An 11,166-nucleotide genomic window follows, 5' to 3' on the forward strand; every position below is an offset into this window, starting at 1 on the left:
CTCTTTAGGTCCTCAATCACTTTTTAGATTGCTGGAATAAAACATAAAGATGATGCCAGTGTTTTGGGTGCAGCAAATAGTTCCAGACTTAGCGTTACAGAGATGGTGAGGTCATCGCGGTGAGGTCAGACTACACTCCCAAGTCTGCCAGGCAACCCTGTCTCCTGAATCAGGCTCCCCCTTATCCCCCTAAATCAGCTTTGACTCAAGCTTTGTTAAGGCTGGCCGGTGCAAAGTCTTTTCCATAGCCATTGCTAAGTGCAGGCCCAGTGAAACTTCAGCCAGCAAGAGCCACAGAACAGAAAGCCCACTAATCAACCAAATATAAAGTCTCCTGTGGAGAGCATCTCCTACAATGCCTTATCGTGTTTCTGTGAATCTGTTTGGGAAGTGGTGCCCCAGAAAGGGGGCACAAAATATTGGAATCGGTTAATCCATCAGCATACCTGGTTCCCTAGTCACAAGGTAAACGACTTTTGGGTGGCCAAAAGCTACACCCAAAATGTTTTGTGGAGGCCAAGGATGGGAAACAATACAGGTTGTTGACCCATATCAACTAGAGGTAGAGGTAGGTTGAGAGATGGAGACAGAGACAGAGATGCAGAGGTGTAGAAACAGGCAATGCTTCAATTTCCATTCTTTCCCTGGTCTCCTTTTTTTCCAGAGATGGTGGTGGAAAGTTTCCTTTCTTTTTTAAAATGATGTCAACCTACTTATTGCAGTGTCTGTATGTCTCATGCCTCAGAATGGCAAGAAACCACATTGTAGATTTTCAATAATCTATTGGGGCATGTTAAGAGGGCATCTAAGGATGCGGGGGAAGATTCAGGGATTCGTTTCTGTGGTAGGGCAGAGGCCTGGTTATGTAGCAGTGGCTCAATCCGACACTTCCAGGAAGCTCACGAAAATAGTTTCAAAGCAATAGCTTTGCCCAGCAACAGGTATCTGACACTCTATATACTGTCAACTGGATATTGATACTTCATGCAAATCAAGACCTACTTTTTGATAAAACCTAAATCAGATAACTCAGATCCAACTCTGGGATTTCTACCTGCAGACCTTTCATTCTTTTAATAATATTTTAATGTCACTAAACTGTTGTTTCATCAGATTGTAGTAACTCCTCAATTAAAATAGACATGTATCATGTATCCACCAATACTTGTTCTTGGTTAGGACAATCAGCTTTGCTGCCTAGCGGAAAACAACTCTGAGTGCTTGTCCCAGGTAGAAACCCCCTAATCAATGACTTGTTCATTATTCCTCCTGAAAAATCATAGGTTACTGTCAAAAGCCGCATCTTCTACCACTAATTTTGTTGGAAGTTACTTCCTCGTGCAGAATGAGTGGATGAAGAACTAGAATCTAAAGGAGAAACCTTCTGCCTTTTTTTTTTTTTTTAGAAACAGCCAAAATCCACAGATACTTGGTCTTCCTAGGCTTAAGTTGAAGCCTGTTTTCCATCCGACACCCACCCCACCCCACCCTAGTCTCCAGTCACTGGGAAAGAATCCAAACAGCATAACTTGGTCAGCCCTGGGCAGAGAAGTACGACACAGGATCATCAACATCCTGATGGCATTAAATCCTGCACTGACAGATTACTTTACCCAGGGCCTTCATGTAAAATAAAAGTAGTGAGAGACTGGGGCCCAGAGGCACCTCCCAAAGCAGGCCCTTCCCACCACTATTGATGGAACAAACCCTGGAGAAAAGAGGAGGACCACCTTAACACCGTGCTTCCCACTCCCAATCCCTTGAATCAATCCAGAAAGAAACCATGGCTGATAGTATAGAGAGAGCAACAAGAACTAGGAGAGATACACCACCCCTCTCCTGAGCTCACCATAGGTGGTCAATATCTCAGTGCTATATCCCGGTTGGAAACCAGACTAAAAGAGTTCCAGATAACTGCATTTTTATCAACAATTTTTCCTAAAGTACAGTTTTTGCAAACATTTTTCTCTATTATAAAGCCCCTCTTCTTTGGATATGTTCAAGCAAAGGCTGGAGAGGTATATCCAGCCTTTGCTTGAACATATCCAAAGAATGGATGGCAAGACTGAGTGGCTGTGGGTTCTGGGGCCTTCTGGTGCTAGAGTTATGCCATCTTTGGTACTGAATAGGGTTGCACTGCCCCAGAGAGACCCTGTGCACAATCTGGGGGTCCTCCTGGACTCACGACTCCTGCTCAAAGAGCAGGTGGCAGTCATGGCCAGGAGGGCCTTTGCACAGCTTCGGGTTGTGCGCCAGTTGCGCCCATTCCTAGATCAGAGGGACCTAATCACTGTCACTCATGCCCTGTTTGGATTTCTGTAATGTGCTCTACATGGAGCTGCCCTTGAAAAGTATCCAGAACCCTCAACTGGTGCAAAATGCAGTGGCGCAGACAGTTATGTGTGCCCCTAGGGTGGTACACGCTACACCTCTGTTTCACGAGCTGCACTGGTTGCCAGTTTGCTTCTGGGTCCAATTCAAGGTGCTGGTTTTGACCTTTGAAGCATGGGGCTGGGTTACCTGAGGGACCACTTCTCCCCGATCACATCTGCCCGTCCCATCAGGTCTGGCAGAGAAGGCATGCTGTGGATCCTGTCTGCCAGGGAATTACATTTGGCGGGTCCCAGGAGGTAGGAGGGCCTTCTCTGCCGTGGCGCCCGCCTTATGGAATCTTCTCCCCCCGGAAGTGAGGTTAGCTCCACCCCTCTCAACATTGCACAAGTCCCTCAAGGCCAAGCTGTGTGGTCAGGCCTGGGGCTCCCAGGAGGCCGGGGAGATTTTGCGATGGCTCCCTTATTGATGTTATCCCCTCCTGTTTTGTGTGCTTTTACTGATTTTTATATGTAGTTGTTTTTATTTATTTATTTATTTATTTTAATTGTTGTACGCCGCCCAGAGTCACCTTGTGTGAGATGGGCGGCTATATAAATATGCTAAATAAATAAATCAGGGATACTTTAATTTAGATTCCTGCAATGGTGAGATTGGCCTTCCAGTGCTATGATTCTATACAATGGCGTAAAAATTGCACACACACACACACACATTTTAGATATTAGTGTCATAGCTGTATGCATTTCTGTATAGACTTTTCAATATGCATAATTAATTTTTACTAATGTTATGCTATTGGCAAACAGTGTTGCAAAATTTGAATTTGATGGTTGCCTGCTGATTCAAAAACACAAGAACTTAGATAAACTCACATTCTGATACCAACTAAGGGAATTTCTTCCCCCTCCTTATAGACTCTTGCAACAATATGCATTATGTTATTTATTCATTTTCTTTATACAGCACCTTTCCATCATCCAGGTGGTGATTATAGTACAGGAGCAGCCTTGTACGCCTTCATCTTGCAACTCTGTGGCAAAGGAGAAATATAGCAATCATTGTGGAAAGGACCCAGCAGCACACCTTAATTCCCCTTCAATGCTACTTCTTTCACAGGATTTCTACATCCTCATGTCAGCATGAGGTGGCCCCACACAGGATGGGCAACTTACAACAAAAGAATTAAGCCTTGTTGTGGAAAGAAGTTGGGAGGCTAACAGTCAACAGTTGAAAGAAATGAAACATATGAGTTCATTATTTATCCCCCATTTTTCAGAGGAGGAAACTGAAGCAAAGGGCAAAGAGATGATGGACAAGGCTACCTATGGAATCACTTAAACAGGTGTTTAAGAAGTCTCCAGGAGAGGTTGTTTTGCTGTGGAGGTGAAGAACAGGGGTTGCTCCTTCTCTGTTTCGCATGGAGAACAGAGCTGAGAGTCGGGTCTTATTTCAAGATCAGCCATGGGGAAATGTTCTCTTCACATGAAGACAACTGGCTAATTGAACAGAGTGCAGAGCAAGCAACAGGGCTCCTCCCCTTGAGAGATGAGGTGAAGAGATGCTGCCTAGGGAACAGTCAGATAAGAGAGGACATAACCCACAGTTGCATAAAGGAGGGTGGAAAAGGCTCAAAACGGGCCCTCCTTAACTTCTCAGGCTGTAAAGGAGACGGCAGGAGACTTCTACTTGCAGACTTGCAAGATTCTGTTAATGTAGCCTTACAATAAAGTAGAATTAACTCATCTGTCCAGGTTCCTGACTGGTTCACTTGGGAAGGCTGACACTGAGGCAGCTGCCTCACTCTACCTAATGGTGGGGCTGGCCAGGGCAGCCTCTTTCTCTCTCTCCTGTTCTTTTGGTAGGGCACTCTGTGTTATCTGAAAGCAGGGAAACTGGTTTCAAAAATGCAGGACGGAAAAAGGAAATTTGCCTCAGGAAAGCATACATCCTCTAGATTTCTTCAAAAGTGTTTGCTGAGCCTCTTTGGTTAGACTGAGAACGATCTGTGCTGCCCATTCCTGGCACCAAAGCTGTGTTCATTCAGGCAAAATCCTCGGATGGGGCCTTGCTTCCAGAGTAACAGGCTGTGATGCTCATTTCCTGTGTGAGTGAGATAGGAGGGAGGAAAAATACCAGCAAATCTGTGAGTAGCCTACAAACTCACATTCCTGGAAAGGCTGCACCTCACATCCAAGTTGGAGGGACTGAAGAGAAAGATCTCTTTATTGCAACGTCATCAGAATCATTTTTGGTTTCTAATAAGGTAAGCAATAGATTGACCTGTTCTCCAAAAATAATTTTTGTTAGCAGCAGCTTAGCTTGTATTTTAGGAAAAAAAACAGATTTCATTTGGATTAAGAAGCAGTACTTCCTCTTCCTTCAAGTGTCCTGAAGCAAACATGTTTTCTACCTCATCATTAATAATAATAATTATTATTATAATAATTCAGGAGAAATTATGGTTCTTCTCCATCCAGCTTGCAGAAAAGCAAATATTTTGTTTGTCTGTTTAAATAGCATTGAAGGCAGTTTGAGAAGGGAATGGCTGCATCCCTCACTGTACATCCATCCTGCTTTCACCTGTTAAAAATATGTCAAGGTTGTTCTTGTTTTTTAAAAAAAATCTGGAAAAATTTTTTAACTGATGGTAACAAGGAGTAAAATAATAACTGTATAACATGGAAAGCGAAGCCACTTTTGAGGTACTTGTTTCTTTTGAACAACTGATTCTTTATAGCCTAAGTTTTGACAGTTGATAGTATATGCCAAGCTTTTAGATATATCACATTCTCCCTTGCCTTTGCACTTCTTCTGACTTGAAGGAAGAGTTCCATGGAACACAAAAGCCAGCCAGCTCTCAGCACACATCTGGTCTAATAAAAACCCATCCTTCGAATCATTTTAAGATATTGCCTATTGTTAGGCCAATGTGATAGCTGTGTCCTCAGTGATACCTTTAGTTAAAAGATCTGAGAAAACAGGAACAGAAAAAAGCTCAAAAGAGAACTTCATCTATCTCGAGTGCTAAGAAGGACACTGAGCTTTCCTTAAGACAGAGTGGGAAAAGCCATCTGTAGCATTTGCTATGCATTAGGGTCTAGGAGCAACTCCTGTTACTTCCACCTAAAGCAATTTCATCAGTCTGGAGCACTCCAGATGTGTTGGATTACAACTCTTACCACTCAATGGCTGTTCCAAATGGCAGTGAGGTAGACCCAATATATTTGGAACACATCAGGTTGAGAAAGCATGGCATAAAGGATCTCATGTTACAGAGCTGGAAAGCCCTGAAAAACCAGGAGATAGTTCTCGGTAAAATAGGTTACTACTCTGATTTAGTCTGACCCAGACCTATATATCCTCTAACCCATATTGAAGTGTCCTATGAAGTCTGGCCAATATAGTAAGAGACCAAAACTTTGGCAATCCTGCTGAAGTTACAGGAGTTCTTCTATCATTAGATGGAGTAAAAGGTAAGCAGTGGAAAAGGGAAGGAAGGAAGGAAGGAAGGAAGGAAGGAAGGAAGGAAGGAAGGAAGGAAGGAAGGAAGGAAGGAAGGAAGGAAGGAAGGAAGGAAGGGCCAATTTAGTCAATATCTCTGCAGATAGAATGAGAGATGCGTCTGCATCTAGATCTCTGCATCTAGATCAGAAGTTTCTCCTATTATTTCATCCACCTCCTTTTTCAGCCCATCTTTCCTTGTCTGTCCAGTTTACATTCCCCTTGCCAATTATTTCTTTTCCTAGAATCTGTCCAGGGTTTTCATCAATACATCAGGTCCCTTGTCAACTTACCTGGATCCATACTCTGTCAAACATTTACAGGCAGCAAAGACATAATTGCCATCAAAATCTACCTAGAACCATCCTGGCTGCCCGAGTACTATAGCAGTATGATGTCAATGTTTGCCAAGGGATATTGGTCTTACTAAACATTGTTAAATAATTGGGCCGCTTTATAGTCTCATCCCTTCAGCTTCCACACATCTCCAAAACCAGCATCAAGATAGAAATGCAGCTTATATTCAAAACTAGCACACAGGGCCAATTTAGTCAATATTAACCCAACTCCCATTACTTTGTGAGGCACTCACAGGAACCACGAGGCACATTTTATTGACTATATTTGTTTCTTGGCACCCTTTTCTCTGAATTCTTCAAGGTGAACTGGGTGGATAAAACCTCTTTCTGCCTCCAGGGTTTTCTCACACCAACCTTGGCTGAGAGTTGTCCCTGACATGAGACCATAAAGTGATCTTTTAGTAGCCAATGGAGGATTTTAACCAAGGATTTTCCAGTCCAACACTCTAAGAGTTGTGCAGCTAACTGCATTCTTCAAAATGCCACTATTGTTTCCCAAACAGTTTCTGGCTACACTTAGAAAATATATTATCAGCCCCAGTATATGAAGGTCCATCAAAATTCATCTGGTCCCATCCCCTACAGATGCAAGTCATCTAGAAATTTATTTTGAAATAAAAACCACCTTGAACATACAATTCGAGGCACATACAGATTCACATAGAGTTACAGCGCATATGTTTTGTTTACCATTTTTAAATTATCTAATCACAGTATTTCATTACTGAGATTCTTTGCATTAAATGAGATTTTAAAACATTAAAGGCACATCTACACTACAAAAACCGAAGTTGCTTTTGTGCTGCTTCTGGCTGAAATGTTACAGCTTCTCCCAGCACATTTGAAGAGCTGTAGCCTTGTGAATGTGGTGGACATTCTTTGATAGAAACCTGTAGGCTTTTCATCATGCTACATTTCATACTGTTCCTTTATAGAAAAGTTGGCATTTCAACAGAGTTCAGTTGAAATATTAATGTATGTTATTTGCATAATCAAGGCTAAGTTAGTGCATTTTCAGATATCCAATATTTTCACTCTCCAATGCTTCAAAAAGAGTTTGAAGAAAATCCATGGCCCTCAGAATACTCAACCTTGGAATGCTAAGAACAAGGCTCAAAAAGACCACTGTCTGTCCTTCAGCTGCCACAAATCCTGCAGTAACAAAAACCCTTTCATCTCCACTTCACACAAAAAGGAAATAAAATCAATTGCTTGCATGCCCATACACAGAATCCTCTTCATGACCTTACTTTGTGTTGTATGTGTTTGTCCGAAATCACCCCACTTACCCAGATCCAACCCAAATGTCAGACGTGCATTTTAGCCATTAGGAGTGGAAAAATGCATAATGAAAAGGTTACATTTTTTAATGAAGAGGTTACATTTATAGATTCCATTAATAATGCCTTTGAATACAAGAGAAGGCAGCAGATATCCAGAAATAAAGCTTGACTTAACCCAGGACTCAAGATACATCTACCTAAATCCATTCACTAACTGCTCTTCTTTTTGTAAAGTATTTCTAATGCATTCTACACCTAATGAATCCCAAACAATCTGTACCTTGACTGTAGCAACAGGTAGTATTCTTGACTTTAGGACTAGACTTAAGGGCTAGTCCATGTCTTGGGGGCAAATGAACTTTGTTCTCTTGGGTGTTTTGCCTCAGCCTGTATTGGGTGAACTCAGTTTGTTATTATTTGCATAGTCTCCTCTTGACAAGGTGACATCTATCTCCTGGTCAGTGGAATGGGACAGGAAGCAGGAAACAGGCATCTTGGGGGTTGGCTTTCATATGGACGGTCTTGATGTATTATCTATCCTTCCTTAGGTATATAGGTAACCTCTTTCTACAAAAATCTCCTGCAGAGCTGGTCTTACTTAGGGTTCCTTTGAATAGTTCTGTTAATGGGAACTTAAAGGATGACCTTTATGTTTCTCCTTTACACACACACACACACACACACACACCCCACAAAAAAATGGAATCTGCTCATTTCTAAAGTTCCGTTGGTAGCATTCTCATATTAAATGAATATGGGAGAGGGAAGCAGGCCAGGCCAGGCCAGGCAACTCCATCTTGCCATTTGATGTGTTGAGCAGCCTGACATCCAACTGCATTTTTAGTGTTGTAACCAAGGACGCTGGGGGGGAGGGGGGGGTAAGATTTCCTAGAACAGAACAAAATGTGCTCATCTTTCTGAAATTTGAGCAGCTGGTTACAGGTATGTAGAACAGTTCCTCATCTGCAGTTGATTGGTAAAGGAACCTGTTGTCCTTAAATGTGTGCATAATTGCAAAGGTACATACTTACAGGGACCTAACCAGGAAAACAAAGTGGCAACTCTGTCTGACACAATGCCAGTTCTCACAACAGAACATTTTACTACAGATCATTCTATCATTTCCAAAGAAATCCTTTCACTGGAGATTCCAAGGATGGAAGCAGATACATTAAGGTACATGGAGCATAGGCTCTCTCACTGACCTATGATAACTCCACAGCATTCTGTAGGCCACATGGAGCCCATTGAGAGGCCTGATAGGCCTGTCAGATATTTGCCTTTTCCTGTTCCTTAAATTGCAACACAAATCTCTAGTCCTCCTAAAAACAACCAGTATGCTTGTTCCTGCCATTCTGACTCTTTCTGTCAGATTCTCCTGTGAACAAAATGTGGCCACTGGGATTGAGCTGTTGATCAAGATTGGGAGCTGAAGAAACATAACAGAAGGGATAAGATCAGGGCAGGAGGTCTGACTATAGGCTGATCAGTATATAAATAGTCAGCATCATACTATATGCAATAGTGGCCAAAACACAAAACAAAAAATTGGGAGTCCTGTCGAGCAATATTTTCATAAAATTAAACCTGCACAGATTTAGAACCCATGGCTATTAAAATATCAGATTACTGTATAAGGGATCTTGGTTCAGAGAAAGAATTCATTCTAACTTCTAGCATTCATCCTTCCTCTCCTTCTTTTTGCAGTTCACCTTTTTCTTTCAAAATGGGAGAGGCAGAAACCCCCCTGTCTGTCTATGAAGAGTACCACAACTTGACGGAGCTCTTCCATCTGCTCAACCAGACACTCAGTGACTGTGATTTGGGACTAGATGAGAACACTAAGCGGGTATTTCTCTTTGTCCTCTATCTCGCCATCTTTGTGGTGGGATTGGTGGAGAATCTCTTGGTCATATGGGTCAACTGGCAGACCCGAAGCCACCGAAACTTGGTCAACTTGTATATCTTCAACATGGCCCTTGCAGACTTAGGGATGATCCTCTCCTTACCAGTCTGGATGTTGGAGGTCATGCTTGATTACACTTGGCTTTGGGGAGATTTCCTCTGTCGCTTCACCCACTACTTTTACTTTGCCAACATGTACAGCAGTATTTTCTTTCTCACCTGCCTCAGCGTCGATCGGTATGTATCCTTGACAACTTCCTCCCACTTCTGGCACCAACACCAGCATGTTGTACGACGGATCACCTGCTGCTGCATATGGGCCTTTGCTGCCATCATCCCTTTGCCAGAGGTGGCACACGTGGAGTTAACTGATACCATTGAGCCCCTGTGTTTCTTTATGGCCCCCCTGGAGACCTACAGTGAATGGGCCCTCGGTCTCATCATCCTTACTGCCTTAATTGGGTTCCTTATCCCATTCTCCATCATGGCAGTCTTCAACATACTGACTGCCATACACATCAAGCATTGTAACAAACCGGAGGGCAGAAAAAACTGCCACCTCATCTATGCGTACATAATTGTCTTCTTGATCAGTTGGCTGCCATTCCACCTATTTTTGCTGCTTCTCACTTTTGAAGGGACAAGCATCGTCCTCCACTGCTATGTGACTGACTTCCTGTACTTCTTCTATGATATCATAGACTGTTTCACCCTCATCCATTGTGTGGTCAACCCCATCCTATACAACTTCCTGAGCAAAAACTTCCGAGGGAAGCTCATCTCTGCTGTGGTTAGATACATTCCCAAAGACCAGATGGATCAGAAGGGAGGAGACGGTTCTTCCTCTGGCACCCAACACTCTATAGTCATCACGCAAGACAAGACTTCGCCAATTTAAGCAGCTTTTCTGATTGCCACACGAACGTATTTGCATTTTTCTCTTATCAGCAAAGAATAGGCTTAATTAAGATGCCTGTTGTTGTTATTGTTGCCAGTGCCTTTTGCAATCTAAAAAGGAGGGCCATACAGGGGAAAAAATGGAGGGGGGAGGGAATTATATGCTGCTGTGTCAAACTGACTGGCCCTAACCAGCCAAAATGTAAGTTTGCTATTAGTCCTCATCCACTTCCTTCACCTTGAACTTGCAATGAAAAGATTTGCTGCCTTGACATTTTACTGTGGAGAAGAGATGTATTTCTCTAAATTTCTTCTAATTTGTGCTATTTGATATGAAAATAACGTTCTGAAAAGCTGATGCTGGTCTGCTGGTTAAACAGAATTGCATCTAGATGGCTGGGCAGAACAACTTATACCGGAAGCAGCTGGATATATAGCTCCCACCTATAAAAATCTAAAGAACTGAAATGGTCTGCGAAGATAAAACAGGCACTAGCCCAGATTTATGGTGAATGTTCAATTAGTTGCTTCTTGGAGCTGAGGAATCAGGATACTAACAACTCAATCTTAGCAGTTCCTACATAGATCTTTTTACTCCAAACCACTAACATTTACCTAACATCATAATAGAAAATTATACCCAGTAAGAATATGAATTAGGGAAAATGTGAAAAGAGTATTTCTAGAAAATCACACCACAGGTAATTCTAGAGAGTCTCTCTTCTGAAAGAATGCACATCACCCTGAATTCTTCCATTGTATTAAAAATCCCAAACTAGGTTCTGAGGTGTCTTTTTTTCCCCTTTATTTCCTTATGTAGCTGAAACATTTGTCTATCCTTGGGTTTTCTTCCTCCCTGAGTTATGCCCTTCCATTTTTTACCTTTT

At 42.4% G+C, this 11,166-nt stretch overlaps 1 protein-coding gene across 1 annotated transcript; it reads left to right on the forward strand.

Annotated features, from left to right (window-relative positions):
* The first annotated feature begins 4,325 nt into the window (after positions 1 to 4,325).
* ACKR5 (atypical chemokine receptor 5) lies at positions 4,326 to 11,058 on the forward strand. The gene is made up of 2 exons (XM_007437194.4): positions 4,326 to 4,597; positions 9,185 to 11,058. The coding sequence occupies exon 2, from the start codon at positions 9,204 to 9,206 to the stop codon at positions 10,278 to 10,280; it is 1,077 nt and encodes a 358-aa protein (XP_007437256.1). The 5' UTR covers positions 4,326 to 4,597; positions 9,185 to 9,203; the 3' UTR covers positions 10,281 to 11,058.
* The last annotated feature ends 108 nt before the right edge of the window (positions 11,059 to 11,166 follow it).

Source organism: Python bivittatus, unplaced genomic scaffold (genome assembly GCF_059951505.1).
Source record: "Python bivittatus isolate LINGU-HERP-01145 unplaced genomic scaffold, Pbiv_v1 ctg000220_np1212, whole genome shotgun sequence".
Classification (NCBI taxonomy): Eukaryota; Metazoa; Chordata; class Lepidosauria; order Squamata; family Pythonidae; genus Python; species Python bivittatus.

Excerpts from the sequence above, each read along its gene's own strand:
- ACKR5 (XM_007437194.4), top strand. The coding sequence starts at position 9,204 with ATGGGAGAGGCAGAAACCCCCCTGTCTGTCTATGAAGAGTACCACAAC.